The sequence below is a fragment of the Ranitomeya variabilis genome, chromosome 4 (genome assembly GCF_051348905.1).
Source record: "Ranitomeya variabilis isolate aRanVar5 chromosome 4, aRanVar5.hap1, whole genome shotgun sequence".
Lineage (NCBI taxonomy): Eukaryota > Metazoa > Chordata > Amphibia > Anura > Dendrobatidae > Ranitomeya > Ranitomeya variabilis.
Window position 1 is genome coordinate 283,592,007 of NC_135235.1, and position 16,938 is coordinate 283,608,944.

Genomic DNA, 16,938 nt, shown 5'->3' on the forward strand with positions numbered 1-16,938 from the left:
CCTGGATTAGCCATCCGTGTGATATGTATGGAGCAGACCAACATTGCCCTGGCGTCTGTTGCTGAGGGAAAGAAGGAAGAGGCTTGTTGAATTTTAACATGCCCACTCCTTTGTCCCTTAGAGGTGATGACAGCAGCTGACATCTTTCTCTATTAACATTTTTGTAGAGAGAAAAAAATCAGCTAAAAATGTGCATTTGGATAATAATTTGTTTTTATTTATTGGATTTTTATAGTTGGATTGTTGCAGTCCATGGTTGATTCTCTGAAATTTAGTAGCTATAATTGCTCATTATACCTGGCTTCAATTGTGCATCCAGGCTATGAGTTCTGCTACCCACAGCGTGAATCAGATGACAGGTTCCTCTTAAAGGGAACCTGTCACCCCCAAAATCGAAGGTGAGCTAAACCCTCCGGCATCAGGGGCTTATCTACAGCATTCTGTAATGCTGTAGATAAGCCCCCTATGTATCCTGAAAGATGAGAAAAAGAGGTTAGATTATACTCACCCAGGGGCGGTCCCGCTGCTGTTCTGGTCCGATGGGCGTCGCGGTCCGGGGCCTCCCATCTTCTTACGATGACGTCCTCTTCTTGTCTGCCCTGTTGAGGGCAGAGCAAAGTACTGCAGTGCGCAGGTGCCAGGAAAGGTCAAAGAGGCCCGACACCTGCGCACGAAGAGGATGTTATCGTAAGAAGATGGGAGGCCCCAGACCGCGATGCCCATCGGACCAAAACGGCACCGGGACCGCCCCTGGGTGAGTATAATCTAACCTTTTTTTTCTCATCTTTCAGGATACATCGGGGGCTTATCTACAGCATTACAGAATGCTGTAGATAAGCCCCTGATGCCGGTGAGCTTACCTCACCTTCGATTTTGGGGGTGACAGGTTCCCTTTAAAGGGAATCTGTCACGAGGATTTCACACCCCAAACTATTTAGATGTGTATGTAGCCCGTTCATTGCCAAGTCCAGCGACACCTTTATATGGCCAGGACGTTCCTCCATTACTGAGAAATCAGTGTTTTAATTTATATGTATATGAGACTTTGAAAGAGCCACATGAGCGTATGAATAGTTTGGGGAGTGAAATCCTGCAGACAGATTCCCTTTAATTTATAATGAGATATGGTAAGGCCCGTAAACTTCTATGGACAATGTAATATGGTGTATTATGTAGGTTGTAAGGAGCTGTAGTACAGAATAGTGTATGAAGACTTATACTTGGTGCAGGATTAAAAGAGATAAACCCTTGTGTTATACATTGTCGTCCCATCAGACATTAATGGACACTTAATATATTTTATGGTTTCTAATTATTATATAGCACTTAGTACTTAATACTTTAGATAAATATGGCACTTGCAATATAATTAAAAAAGGAAAAAAACAGCATTTCCTATATAAAAATATATTTAATTCTCACGTAATAAAGACACGTAAAGCGCATATATAATATGCAGACAAGGACATAATTCCAAAGTCCACTTTAGAAGCAAAACACTTTGCAATTACACAAGACAATCATGACTTTCAAAATGAAATACGTTGTCCTCACTTCACCTTTATCATAAAGCATAAGCTATTTTATCAAAATTAACAAGTAGTAGAAATATTCTACATACATAATACATAACCCCTATCAGGACTCGGCCCGGGATCGGACTGTAGGGATTGGAAACACATAGGGCTCGGCGTCCTATTATTAGGGTTATGTAACTTACGTTTAAAGCTACAAGCTTTTACATCGAATCTTGAGAATTTTCTCTTACAAAAGCAATCTAGAAATAGATAACACAAAAATATTTATACGTGCAGTCAGAAAACTGCAGGTACCGTAATGGGGCATGTAAGGAGGCCACTCGTCATAATACTAGAAATTTTAAGAATCAATCGATACAGCTGTGTGAGGTTGTACCCCACCACCGCTCTGGGGCCAAGATCTTGATCGAGATCTACAAAAGTTGCAGTATGCAATACAGGTGAACAGAGGTCAGACTCTAACTTTGAGTCATCAGCCACACTCTATTCTTTCAGAAAAGAATCTATCAACCTCCTAGCGTTCGAGGTCGAGGAAAATGTTTCCTACAGAGCAAGAGGACAACGACTGAATATACTTCTAAGTCCTCTGGGTTCATGAGCGAAGAGTCCATCTACCAAGGTCTCCAGAGTGCGCTGCTGCTGCTCAGATCTGAGGGCTTGACGTGACAGTATCTGGCAGGAGACGAAGGAGAAGACATGGTGGCCTCTTCATTCAGCCTGAAATGGTTCCAAAGCCTGAGTTCTGTTGTACTTTGATTTTGATGGAGGGACAGGAAGCTGAGGACTTCATTGAAGCATCTGTTGTAGCCATCGCTGAACTCAATGTGTAGACTGTTATTTTGATGGACTATGTCTGAGAAAGAAGAAGAACGTTAGATACCTGGCTAGAATGCAAACAGTCCATGATTCATTTTCTTTTTGTATTTAAAGACTAAACTATATATAGTTTAGTCTTTAAATACAAATATATTGTATATTTACTTATATATATGTATGTATAAATATATTTATATGGTTTAGTATTGAAACACAAAAATAAAGGAAATAATATATATATATTCTTCTTGTATTTCAAGACTAAATTATAAAAATATATATATATATATATATATATATATATATATATTATATATATATATATATATATATATATATATATATATATATATATAGTTTAGTCTTGAAATACAAACAGGAAAAAAATATACAATAGTAGGAGAGCAGTGCTTGGATGATCTCTTCTGCCCCTTCGTTTTAGAGATTTTTGAGGGTCTCAGTATTTGGACCAACACTGATTTACATTTCTATGATACTTTTATGACATTTCAAAAAAAGTTTTCTAAAAGTTCAGTTACACTTTTAACAACCAACCTTTTACCACCATGGCAAAGTATGAATTATAAGTTGAATGCAAAAAGAGACACTCACTGTTGGTTGTGGTCAGAGTCTGCTGCTTGAGGTAAGTGACGGCCATCTCCAGTATGTCGGCCTTCTCCAGCTTGACATTGGGCTGTTGCTTGTGGAACTTCTTTTCCAGGAGAAGCTTGAGTTGCTCGATGCTGCTGTTAATCCTATCTCTGCGCATCTTCTCCACGATGGGTTTCCTCATCTGTAGATGGAGGATACATCGCATTACTACTTTTGTCACCTTGTGTCGTCTACATTTATAGTTCTGCAGTATTTGTCGATTGTTGCACTACACGTTGTATCACGACTCTTACCTTATTTTTTTCCTTTGGGGAGACCTTGTGCTGCTCCAGGTACACCGTGCCGGGCGCCATGGGTAGAGATGATCAGATCCTTGGATGTAGTGTTGTGGTGGAGCGTGGCAGAGCCTCCTATTTATACTCCTCGGACTGACTAACGATATGTGAGTCTGAGGTCTGTTCTAGTTTCCCACACTCTGCAGCCAATGGTAGGACGTGGACGGACAATAGAGGAGGCATCCATTATGTCATGCTGCATTGACAGTGAATGGCTTGGGCATAATAAGCTGGTCTCAGAGGAGCAGGTGGAGAGTGTGTGAGCGGGATATAGTGTGCTGGGAATGACGTGACCTGTGCTGGGAAAAAAAAGCTTCCTTTACCAGTGCCGGACCACTGACTAATGCCCCGATCAATAGCATTCTGCCAACACACACTTAGCAATTCGCAGCAATTCATGAATTTCTCAACGATTGACTTTTGGCGGGAAGATGCTAATCACAAGAGACAGAAATGAGTGGGATAACGCTCTAATCTCTGGTGGTACACGTGCAGACACTCAGAGACCCACCGTGTAAGCTGGACAGACAGATAGATATAGATGATAGATAGATAGATAGATAGATAATAGATAGATATATAGATGATAGATAGATAGATACTGTAGATAGATAAATAGATGATAGATAGATATAGATGATAGATATAGATGATAGATAGATAATAGATAGAAAGATACTGTAGATAGATAGATAGATGATAGGTAGATATAGATGATAGATAGGTAGATGATAGATAGATAGATAGATAGATAGGAGATGGAAACAAATACAGATCATAGATAATAACAGAAAGAAAGCATAAGGGAATGTATTAGATGGAAACAAGAAGATAGATATGTACAGTGGGTATGGAAAGTACTCAGACCCCTTTAAATTTTTCACTCTTCGTTTCATTGCAGCCATTTGGTAAATTCAAAAAAGTTCGGGTTTTTTTCACATTAATGTGCACTCTAGACCTCATCTTGACTGAAAAAAACTGAAATGTAGTAATTTTTGAAAATGTTTTAAAAAAGAAAAACTGAAATATCCCATGGTCATAAGTATTCAGACCCTTTGCTCAGTATTGAGTAGAGGCACCTTTTGAGCTAGTACAGCCATGAGTCTTCTTGGGAATGATGCAACAAGTTTTTCCCACCTGAACTTGGGGATCCTCTGCCATTCTTCCATGTAGATCCTCTCCAGTTCCGTCAGGTTGGCTGGTGAACTCCTTTGTTATTTTAGGGTCATTGTCTTGTTGGAAGGTGAACCTTCGGCCAAGTCTGAGGTCCAGAGCACTCTGGAAGAGGTTTTCTGTTATGATCCTAGTGGCTGAGGATCACAAAACGGACTAGCTAAGTTTATGAACATAGACACGAGCTCTAGGGAGGTTGTAACTGGACTGACCGCAAACCTGATCCTAACCAACACACTAAAGGAAGCCAGTGAACGTGCCTAAAATCCTGGACGTCTCGACGCAGCCTGAGAAACTATCTACTCCTGGAGGGAAAGTAAGACCTCACTTGCCTCAAGAGAAATCACCCCAAAGATATAGGAAGCCCCCAACAAATAATAACGGTGAGGTAAGGGGAAAACACAAACGTAGAAATGAAAACAGATTAAGCAAATGAGGCCCGCTAATACTAGATAGCAGAAGACAGATAGGGAACTGTGCGGTCAGTAAAAAACCCTATGCAAAATATCCACGCTGAGAATACAAGAACCCCCACACCAACTAACGGTGTGAGGGGAGATACTCAGCCCCCTAGAGCTACCAGCAAGCAAGGAAATCACATATTAGCAAGCTGGACAAAAATAAACCAAGAAATATATGACCACTGATGGTCAAAAAATGAACGAAGCAAAACTTAGCTTCTCTTGAAGAGACTGATAACGAAGGACTGCAGGAGAGCTCCAAAATAGCACTGAAGACATTGACAGCAGGCAACAACTGAGAGTCCAGGTGAACTAAATAGGAAACCAGCTAAGAGATAACGAGACAGCTGATCCTGCCTCAGACCTGCAGAATGACACAAAGAACCACCAGAGGGAGCCCAAAGACAGCACTCACACAGTACCAGTTGTGAGCACAAGAGGGAGCCCAAAAACAGAGTTCACAACAGTTTTCATCCAGGATATCTCTGTACTTGGCAGTAGTGTTGAGCGATACTTTCCGATATCGGAAAGTATCGGTATCGGAAAGTATCGGCCGATACCGTCAAAATATCGGATCTAATCCGATACCGATACCCGATCCCAATGCAAGTCAATGGGACGAAAATATCGGAATTAAAATAAACCCTTTATAAACTTGTAGGTTCATTCTACATGAAGGAAAACAACTAAGAATAATGTAGGATGTATTGGTGGACGTGGCGGAGACATTAAAGGCACAGAGGTTTAGCCCAATGTAATAGAATAGCAGGTTTTTTTTTTTTTTTATGACGTTCGGCGGTAGAAAGATTTTGACTATGTTAATTTTTTTTTATTTTGTCAGATATTGATGTTTCACTACTTCCACGCCCTTCACCTTCTTTTTTACTTCTCCCACACTTTCTTCTTCGTTATCCTCATCATCAGCTTCTTTGACATCAACTTCTTCACCTTATTCATCTTCTTCTTCATCTTCTACCTATTATTTTTTTTCTTACATTGTTCATATTCTTTTTATTTTACTATTATCTTCATCATATTCTACTTCTTTATCATATTCTTATTTGTGACAGGCATTCCCGTAGTTGTTATCTATAAAAGTTTGAAGATTACACCTTCCGTTCTGCCTGTCACAAAACAGTTACATTTGTCCGCGTTCAGTTTGGCCTGCAGCATCAGGCTTTATCCAGGGGCACCACGAGGAGGAACGGACTCACCCCCATACACTGCTTAGTCTTCTTCTGCTTATAATTTAGATAATATCTTTTGCTCTGATATTTAGTGTTATGCTTAATGTTCTTCTGCTCTTTGTTCTGCAGCCTCTTGTTCTTCTGCTTCTCGGTCTTCCAGGTCGTCGTCGTCTCCAGGGTCGTTGTCTCCGGGGTCGTCGTCATCGGGGTGGTCTTCAGGGTCGTCGTCTCCGGGGTCGTCGTCATCGGGGTGGTCTTCGGGGTCATCGTCTCCAGGGTCGTCGTCATCACGGTGGTTGTCGTCTCTGGTGTCGTCGTCATCTTAGGGGTGGTCTTCCGGGTCATCGTGTTTAGTCTCTTGAACTTGGAAATGTAGCAGAAGGTACAAGAAGGCTGAGAAAATGCCGAGAACCAGCTGATGGAACTGGAACTCGGATGGCTACCCGAAGGTCCAAGAGCCAATGGAACTACCGAGGACCAGCTGACGTTACTGGAACCCGGTTACTAAGCAGGAGGTACCCGTGCCTGAAAGCACTACCAAGGACCACCTGACGTTGGTGGAACTCGGATACCCAGAGGGAGGCACCTAAGCCAAAGGCTCTGCCCGGAACCAGCTGACGGTACTGGAACCAGGATGGGGAGCAGAAGGTACAAGAGCAAAAGACACTGCCGAGAACCAGCTGACGGTGCTGGAACCCGGATGGGTAGCCGAAGGTCCAAGAGCCAATGGAACTACCGAAGACCAGCTGACGTTACTGGAACCCGGTTACTAAGCAGGAGGTACCCGTGCCTGAAAGCACTACCAAGGACCACCTGACGTTGGTGGAACTCGGATACCCAGAGGGAGGCACCTAAGCCAAAGGCTCTGCCCGGAACCAGCTGACGGTACTGGAACCAGGATGGGGAGCAGAAGGTACAAGAGCAAGTGTCTGCGTGGCTTTTGCAGGACACGATGCCGGCTGCACAGCAGGGGAACAGCTGGCGGTGCTGAACCCCACTGACACATTGGCTGGTGTTTTTCTCTGTGCAGCTAGCAGTACCGGGCCCCAACTGGCGGTGTTAGAGCCCGGGGTCAGCAGGAGGAGGAGATGGAGCAGAGTGTAGGCCGAAGCCTGCACTGGCGGCAGCTTTGGGTCTGTTGTGCCTGCGTGGCTGTTGCAGGACACGTTGCCGGCTGCACAGCAGGGGAACAGCTGGCGGTGCTGAACCCCACTGACACATTGGCTGGTGTTTGGCTCTGTGCAGCTAGCAGTACCGGGCCCCAACTGGCGGTGTTGGAGCCCGGGCTCTGCAGGGGGAGCAGAGTGTAGGCCGAAGCCTACTTGAACCAATTTCAAAGGTAACCTTTAACCCCCCCTCAGGGGTTACAAAGTAGAAGAGCCACAGCTTATGCAGCAGTAGTGCTGCACAAGTCAAAGGTTGCTCTTTTAATTTTGCTCCTTGCACACGCTGAATGAAACACGTATAACATTTAGCCCTTTATACAGTCAAACTGTGTTGGAGGCGTGAGTTCCCTTTGTAATGAGACGCAGCACAGATGTCAAGAATCCCACCTTGGTGCTGGGTGCAGCCTCCTGAGCGTTGTTATTTGCTGTACAGGAGTCTGCGCTGTCGTGTTATCCCCTGGCCTAGCGCTGTTAGCGCTGCCCATCTTCTGACCTCATTTAATGTCGGCCGCTGCGGTTCGCGATGACCATGAATCCCAGCCCCGCGGTGTCTTAACATTGTTAAAACACTGCGGGGCTGTGATTCATGGCCTGGCGCAGCACATATGTTCGCCTCTCGCACTCGGGTCCTTACACCCGCTGCAGACTGTGCGGCGTCAGCTGATCCCTTATCGCATGCCACGGCCATGAAGCCGCACAGTCTGAAGAAGGCGGAAGGAGATGAGGGACAGGCGAACTGATGCACTGCTCATGCCCATCAATCACACCCTCGCAGTCCCAAGAAATAAGACACCGAGGGGCGTTGTGTGGGTCAGGGCGGCCGCAGAGGCGCAGGCAGCCAAACAATGATGCCAGAAGACGGGCAGCGCTACCAAGGGGGTTGCAGCGTGTCATTACAAAGGAAAGTCACACCACCGGGACGGTTAAATGGTCACACAGAGGACACATTTCAGACGTGTTTTCAGTTCCACATGTGCGAGGAGAATACGTTTATGAGCCACCTTGCACACATGCAGCATTACCGCTGTACAAGGTGGCCTTAAAAACGTACAAACGCCTGGGGGAGGGGGGACAGGTTCCCTTCAATTTCAGTTCTTGTGTCTGCGTGGCTTTTGCAGGACACGATGCCGGCTGCACAGCAGGGGAACAGCTGGCGGTGCTGAACCCCACTGACACATTGGCTGGTGTTTTTCTCTGTGCAGCTAGCAGTACCGGGCCCCAACTGGCGGTGTTAGAGCCCGGGGTCAGCAGGAGGAGGAGATGGAGCAGAGTGTAGGCCGAAGCCTGCACTGGCGGCAGCTTTGGGTCTGTTGTGCCTGCGTGGCTGTTGCAGGACACGTTGCCGGCTGCACAGCAGGGGAACAGCTGGCGGTGCTGAACCCCACTGACACATTGGCTGGTGTTTGGCTCTGTGCAGCTAGCAGTACCGGGCCCCAACTGGCGGTGTTGGAGCCCGGGCTCTGCAGGGGGAGCAGAGTGTAGGCCGAAGCCTACTTGAACCAATTTCAAAGGTAACCTTTAACCCCCCCTCAGGGGTTACAAAGTAGAAGAGCCACAGCTTATGCAGCAGTAGTGCCGCACAAGTCAAAGGTTGCTCTTTTAATTTTGCTCCTTGCACACGCTGAATGAAACACGTATAACATTTAGCCCTTTATACAGTCAAACTGTGTTGGAGGCGTGAGTTCCCTTTGTAATGAGACGCAGCACAGATGTCAAGAATCCCACCTTGGTGCTGGGTGCAGCCTCCTGAGCGTTGTTATTTGCTGTACAGGAGTCTGCGCTGTCGTGTTATCCCCTGGCCTAGCGCTGTTAGCGCTGCCCATCTTCTGACCTCATTTAATGTCGGCCGCTGCGGTTCGCGATGACCATGAATCCCAGCCCCGCGGTGTCTTAACATTGTTAAAACACTGCGGGGCTGTGATTCATGGCCTGGCGCAGCACATATGTTCGCCTCTCGCACTCGGGTCCTTACACCCGCTGCAGACTGTGCGGCGTCAGCTGATCCCTTATCGCATGCCACGGCCATGAAGCCGCACAGTCTGAAGAAGGCGGAAGGAGATGAGGGACAGGCGAACTGATGCACTGCTCATGCCCATCAATCACACCCTCGCAGTCCCAAGAAATAAGACATCGAGGGGCGTTGTGTGGGTCAGGGCGGCCGCAGAGGCGCAGGCAGCCAAACAATGATGCCAGAAGACGGGCAGCGCTACCAAGGGGGTTGCAGCGTGTCATTACAAAGGAAAGTCACACCACCGGGACGGTTAAATGGTCACACAGAGGACACATTTCAGACGTGTTTTCAGTTCCACATGTGCGAGGAGAATACGTTTATGAGCCACCTTGCACACATGCAGCATTACCGCTGTACAAGGTGGCCTTAAAAACGTACAAACGCCTGGGGGAGGGGGGACAGGTTCCCTTCAATTTCAGTTCTTGTGTCTGCGTGGCTTTTGCAGGACACGATGCCGGCTGCACAGCAGGGGAACAGCTGGCGGTGCTGAACCCCACTGACACATTGGCTGGTGTTTTTCTCTGTGCAGCTAGCAGTACCGGGCCCCAACTGGCGGTGTTAGAGCCCGGGGTCAGCAGGAGGAGGAGATGGAGCAGAGTGTAGGCCGAAGCCTGCACTGGCGGCAGCTTTGGGTCTGTTGTGCCTGCGTGGCTGTTGCAGGACACGTTGCCGGCTGCACAGCAGGGGAACAGCTGGCGGTGCTGAACCCCACTGACACATTGGCTGGTGTTTGGCTCTGTGCAGCTAGCACATCTGGGCCCCAACTGGCGGTGTTAGAGCCCAGGGTCAGCAGGAGGAGGAGAGGGAGCAGAGTGTAGGCCGAAGCCTGCACTGGAGCAAGTTGAAAGGGAAACTTTAACCCCCCCCCCCAGGCGTTTGTAGCTGAAAGAGCCATTGTGTACAGCACTAATGCTGGAAAAGGTAAACTTAGCTCTTTTAATTATGGTCCTTGCACATGCTGAACCTAACACTTATAAAAAGTGTCCCCTCCTACCGTGATACCGTCCGGTAGGTGGAACTTTCCTTTGTGATGTGACGCAGCACAGCCGTCATTCTTACCCCCTTGGCGCCGTGCGCCGCCTCCTCAGCGTTGTGAGAGGTGGAGGTTCAGATATGCACTGCGCATGTCCATGGATGTCAGGCCCCCAGTGGGATTAAATCAGAAGACAGTACGAGGCGGGCTCTCTGCCAGCGCGGCCGCACAGGCCAGCCTGACACCAAATGATGTCAGAAGACGGGCAGCGCAAAATGTGTGCATGGCCAAGGGCTAACCTAACAGCGCAGGCTCCGGGACTGATTCAAACAACGCTGAGGAGGCGGCGCACGGCGCCAAGGGGGTAAGAATGACGGCTGTGCTGCGTCACATCACAAAGGAAAGTTCCACCAACCGGACGGTATCACGGTAGGAGGGGACACTTTTCATAAGTGTTAGGATCAGCATGTGCAAGGAGCACCACGAAAAGAGGCACTTTTTCCCTTTGCATCATTACTGCTGCACAAGGTGGCTCCTTCAGTAACAAACGCCTGGGGGGGGGGGACAGGTTCCCTTAAATTTAACTTGTTGTGCCTGCGTGGCGGTCGCAGTACACGTTGCCGGCTGCACAGCAGGGGAACAGCTGGCGGTGCTTAACCCCACTAACACATTGGCGAGGTGTTTTGCTCTGTGCGTACAGCACTTCTGGACGGCAACTGGCGGTGTTGGAGCCCAGGGACAGGTGGAGGAGGAGGAGGTAGGAGGAGGTAGGAGGGATTGCCACACACACAGCAGGGGAACAGCTGACGTTACTGAACCCCAATAACAGAGGAGGGACTGTTGACTGTGCGTACAGCACTTCTGGACGGCAACTGGCGGTGTTGGAGCCCAGGGACAGGTGGAGGAGGAGGAGGTAGGAGGGATTGCCACACACACAGCAGGGGAACAGCTGACGTTACTGAACCCCAATAACAGAGGAGGGACTGTTGACTGTGCGTACAGCACTTCTGGACGGCAACTGGCGGTGTTGGAGCCCAGGGACAGGTGGAGGAGGAGGAGGTAGGAGGAGGTAGGAGGGATTGCCACACACACAGCAGGGGAACAGCTGACGTTACTGAACCCCAATAACAGAGGAGCGACTGTTGACTGTGCGTACAGCACTTCTGGACGGCAACTGGCGGTGTTGGAGCCCAGGGACAGGTGGAGGAGGAGGAGGTAGGAGGAGGTAGGAGGGATTGCCACACACACAGCAGGGGAACAGCTGACGTTACTGAACCCCAATAACAGAGGAGGGACTGTTGACTGTGCGTACAGCACTTCTGGACGGCAACTGGCGGTGTTGGAGCCCAGGGACAGGTGGAGGAGGAGGAGGTAGGAGGAGGTAGGAGGGATTGCCACACACACAGCAGGGGAACAGCTGACGTTACTGAACCCCAATAACAGAGGAGGGACTGTTGACTGTGCGTACAGCACTTCTGGACGGCAACTGGCGGTGTTGGAGCCCAGGGACAGGTGGAGGAGGAGGAGGTAGGAGGGATTGCCACACACACAGCAGGGGAACAGCTGACGTTACTGAACCCCAATAACAGAGGAGGGACTGTTGACTGTGCGTACAGCACTTCTGGACGGCAACTGGCGGTGTTGGAGCCCAGGGACAGGTGGAGGAGGAGGAGGTAGGAGGAGGTAGGAGGGATTGCCACACACACAGCAGGGGAACAGCTGACGTTACTGAACCCCAATAACAGAGGAGGGACTGTTGACTGTGCGTACAGCACTTCTGGACGGCAACTGGCGGTGTTGAAGCCCAGGGACAGGTGGAGGAGGAGGAGGTAGGAGGGATTGCCACACACACAGCAGGGGAACAGCTGACGTTACTGAACCCCAATAACAGAGGAGGGACTGTTGACTGTGCGTACAGCACTTCTGGACGGCAACTGGCGGTGTTGGAGCCCAGGGACAGGTGGAGGAGGAGGAGGTAGGAGGGATTGCCACACACACAGCAGGGGAACAGCTGACGTTACTGAACCCCAATAACAGAGGAGGGACTGTTGACTGTGCGTACAGCACTTCTGGACGGCAACTGGCGGTGTTGGAGCCCAGGGACACGTGGAGGAGGAGGAGGTAGGAGGGATTGCCACACACACAGCAGGGGAACAGCTGACGTTACTGAACCCCAATAACAGAGGAGGGACTGTTGACTGTGCGTACAGCACTTCTGGACGGCAACTGGTGGTGTTGGAGCCCAGGGACAGGTGGAGGAGGAGGAGGTAGGAGGAGGTAGGAGGGATTGCCACACACACAGCAGGGGAACAGCTGACGTTACTGAACCCCAATAACAGAGGAGGGACTGTTGACTGTGCGTACAGCACTTCTGGACGGCAACTGGCGGTGTTGGAGCCCAGGGACAGGTGGAGGAGGAGGAGGTAGGAGGAGGTAGGAGGGATTGCCACACACACAGCAGGGGAACAGCTGACGTTACTGAACCCCAATAACAGAGGAGGGACTGTTGACTGTGCGTACAGCACTTCTGGACGGCAACTGGCGGTGTTGGAGCCCAGGGACAGGTGGAGGAGGAGGAGGTAGGAGGAGGTAGGAGGGATTGCCACACACACAGCAGGGGAACAGCTGACGTTACTGAACCCCAATAACAGAGGAGGGACTGTTGACTGTGCGTACAGCACTTCTGGACGGCAACTGGCGGTGTTGGAGCCCAGGGACAGGTGGAGGAGGAGGAGGTAGGAGGAGGTAGGAGGGATTGCCACACACACAGCAGGGGAACAGCTGACGTTACTGAACCCCAATAACAGAGGAGGGACTGTTGACTGTGCGTACAGCACTTCTGGACGGCAACTGGCGGTGTTGAAGCCCAGGGACAGGTGGAGGAGGAGGAGGTAGGAGGGATTGCCACACACACACAGCAGGGGAACAGCTGACGTTACTGAACCCCAATAACAGAGGAGGGACTGTTGACTGTGCGTACAGCACTTCTGGACGGCAACTGGCGGTGTTGGAGCCCAGGGACAGGTGGAGGAGGAGGAGGTAGGAGGAGGTAGGAGGGATTGCCACACACACAGCAGGGGAACAGCTGACGTTACTGAACCCCAATAACAGAGGAGGGACTGTTGACTGTGCGTACAGCACTTCTGGACGGCAACTGGCGGTGTTGGAGCCCAGGGACACGTGGAGGAGGAGGAGGTAGGAGGAGGTAGGAGGGATTGCCACACACACAGCAGGGGAACAGCTGACGTTACTGAACCCCAATAACAGAGGAGGGACTGTTGACTGTGCGTACAGCACTTCTGGACGGCAACTGGCGGTGTTGGAGCCCAGGGACAGGTGGAGGAGGAGGAGGTAGGAGGAGGTAGGAGGGATTGCCACACACACAGCAGGGGAACAGCTGACGTTACTGAACCCCAATAACAGAGGAGGGACTGTTGACTGTGCGTACAGCACTTCTGGACGGCAACTGGCGGTGTTGGAGCCCAGGGACAGGTGGAGGAGGAGGAGGTAGGAGGAGGTAGGAGGGATTGCCACACACACAGCAGGGGAACAGCTGACGTTACTGAACCCCAATAACAGAGGAGCGACTGTTGACTGTGCGTACAGCACTTCTGGACGGCAACTGGCGGTGTTGGAGCCCAGGGACAGGTGGAAAAGCAGAGGAACACAATGTAGGCCGAAGCCTGAGAAAGTCGAAAGGGAACCTTTAACCCCCCCCCAAGGCGTTTGTAGCTGAAAGAGCCAGCTTGTGCAGCACAAAAGATGCAAAAGGAAAAGGTGGCTCTTTTCATCACGCTCCTTGCAAACACAGAACTAAACACTTATAAAATGTGTCCCCTGAAACCGTGAAACCGTCCCGGAGGTGGGACTTTCCTTCGTAATATGACGCAGCACAGCCGTCATTCCTACACCCCCGGCGCCGCGCCCCGGCTCCTCAGCGTTGTTTGATTCCGTCCCGGAGCCTGCGCTGTTAAGTTATCCCTTGGCCAGGCACACTTAGCGCTGCCCATCTTCTGACATCATTTGGTGTCAGGCTGGCTGTGCCTGTGCGGCCGCGCTGGCCGAGAGCCCGCCTCGCAGTGTCTTCTGATTTTATCCCACTGGGGGCCTGGGATCCATGGCCATGCGCAGTGCATATCCTTGCCTCTCACTCCCCTCCCTACGGCTTCTTAAGACTGTGCGGTGTCACGACCGTGGCATGCTATTAAGGACCAGCTGACACCGAACAGTCTGAAGAAGCCATAGGGAGATGAGTGAGAGGTGGAGGTTCAGATATGTAATGCGCATGTCCATGGATCCCAGGCCCCCAGTGGGATTAAATCAGAAGACACTGCGAGGCGGGCTCTCGGCCAGCGCGGCCGCACAGGCGCAGCCATCCTGACACCAAATGATGCCAGAAGATGTGCAGCGCTAAGTGTGCCTGGCCACGGGATAACATAACAGCGCAGGCTCCGGGACGGAATCAAACAACGCTGAGGAGCCGGGGCGCGGCGCCGGGGGGGTTGGAATGACGGCTGTGCTGCGTCATATTACGAAGGAAAGTCCCACCTCCGGGACGGTTTTACGGTATCAGTGGACACATTTTATAAGTGTTAAGTTCTGCGTGTGCAAGGAGCTAAACCAAAATAGCTACCTTTTCCTTGTGCAGCATTACTGCTGCACAAGGTGGCTCTTTCAGTAACAAATGCCTTGGGGGGGGGGGGACAGATTCCCTTACATTTCAGTTGTTGTGTCAGCGTGGCGGTCGCATGACACATTGCCGGCTACACAGCTGGGGATCAGCTGACGTTACTGAAACCCAATAACACTGGGTCGTATGTTTTGACTGTGCAGACGGCACTTCTGAGCCTCAACTGGCGGTGTTGGAGCCCAGGAATTTAAGTTCAGGTGGTAGAAAGATGAACACAACAGGAGACCTGGATAACGTATACAGTGACCTAATTATTTAATCAGGAGGAGGAGTGGCAAATTCCTGCGAGATCCAGGCCTTGTTCATTTTCAGGAAAGTAAGCCGGTCAACGTTATCGGAGGATAGTCGCATGCGACGGTCAGTTAGTACACCACCTGCAGCACTAAAGACACGTTCCGATAATACACTGGCCGCAGGGCAAGACAGCACCTCCAATGCATACTGGCTTAGCTCTGGCCATGTATCCAGCTTTGAGACCCAAAACTTGAAAGGGGAAGAGCCGTCTGGGAGTACAGCAAGAGGGCAAGACATGTAGTCTGTCACCATCTGACGGAACCGTTGCCTCCTGCTGACTGGAGCCGTCTGTGATGGTGTAGACTTTTGTGGGGGGCACAGAAAACTGTGCCACAGTTGGGCCATACTGGTCTTGCCTTGGGCAGAGGCACTGCTTCTGCTCCCTCTTTGTGCAGAGCCTCCACCACTGCCTGGACGCACTGAGCTGCTTTGGAATGCACTAGCAGCACTTCTCTCAGTTGGAATGGAGAAGATGATGGAATTGACCAGTGTGTCTTGGTACTCCCGCATTTTTCGCTCCCGGTTCAACGGTGTGATGAGGCTTTCTACGTTGTCCCGGTAGCGAGGATCGAGGAGGGTGAACACCCAATAATCAGACATGTTGAGAATGTGGGCGATGCGGCGGTCGTTTCTCAGGCACTGCAGCATGTAATCCACCATGTGCTGCAGACTGCCAACTGCCCAAGAAACGCTGTCCCCTGCTGGAGGCGTGGTCTCTGCCCGCTCGTCATCACCCCACCCTCGCTGTACACACTGAGTACTGGACAATTCGGTAACTCCCTCCTCTGGACGGATGTCTTCCTCCTCCATTGACTCCTCCTCATCCTCCTCACAAACTGTCCCCTGCCTACGCGTTTGTGAGGAACCACGTGGCGCTGACTGTCCAGAAGATGATGGAAATGGTGAATCCTCATCCTCCACCTCTTCCACAACATCATCCCTTAGCGCTTGCAGTGATTTTTCAAGCAGGCAGATAAGGGGGACAGTCATGCTGACTAGTGCATCATCTGCACTCGCCATCCGCGTGGAATAATCAAAGGGACGCAAAACCTGGCAGACGTCATTCATAGTGGCCCACTCTGTGGTTGTGAAGTCTGTACGGCGCTGACTGCGACTTCTTTGCGCCTGAAGCAGCTGGTACTCCATTACAGCTTGCTGCTGCTCACACAACCGCTCCAACATATGTAACGTGGAATTCCACCTGGTAGGTAGGTCACATATGATGCGATGTTCCGGCAGGCGGTGTCGGCGCTGCAGAGCCGCAATGCGCGCTTTTGCCGTGCTGGAACGCCGCAAGTGAGCACACTCTAGGCGGACCTTGTGCAGCAGTGCATCAAGATCCGGATAGTCCCTCAAAAAGCTCTGCACGACCAAATTGAGCACATGTGCCAGACATGGGATGTGAGTGAGGTTGCCGAGGCCCAGAGCTGCCACCAGATTTCGGCCATTATCACACACTACCATGCCTGGCTGGAGATTCGCTGGCACAAACCACACATCGCTCTCCTGCTTGATGGCATTCCAGAGCTCCTGCGCTGTGTGGCTACGATTCCCCAAAAAAATTAATTTCAAGATGGCCTGTTGACGTTTGGCCACGGCTGTGCTCATGTCGGTCGTAACAGGTACACGTTCATCACGGGTCCATGTGGAGGTGGACTGTGACGGCTCCTGCAGCGATGATT

General features: G+C 50.3%; 1 protein-coding gene across 1 annotated transcript; it reads right to left on the bottom strand.

The window, feature by feature from the left end:
• Window positions 1–1,391: 1,391 nt before the first annotated feature.
• Window positions 1,392–3,355, bottom strand: LOC143768832 (transcription factor HES-5-like). The gene is made up of 3 exons (XM_077257463.1): window positions 3,260–3,355; window positions 2,967–3,147; window positions 1,392–2,391 (listed from the first exon to the last, which is right to left on the bottom strand). The coding sequence occupies exons 1-3, from the start codon at window positions 3,317–3,319 to the stop codon at window positions 2,150–2,152; spliced, it is 483 nt and encodes a 160-aa protein (XP_077113578.1). The 5' UTR covers window positions 3,320–3,355; the 3' UTR covers window positions 1,392–2,149.
• Between the last annotated feature and the right edge of the window lie 13,583 nt (window positions 3,356–16,938).

Coding starts and splice junctions, on each gene's coding strand:
- LOC143768832 (XM_077257463.1), bottom strand. CDS start 3,319: ATGGCGCCCGGCACGGTGTACCTGGAGCAGCACAAGGTCTCCCCAAAG. Junction 3,148..3,259: donor CCCCAAAGGAAAAAAATAAG/GTAAGAGTCGTG, acceptor CTCCATCTACAG/ATGAGGAAACCCATCGTGGA. Junction 2,392..2,966: donor GACTCTGACCACAACCAACA/GTGAGTGTCTCT, acceptor CTTCTTTCTCAG/ACATAGTCCATCAAAATAAC.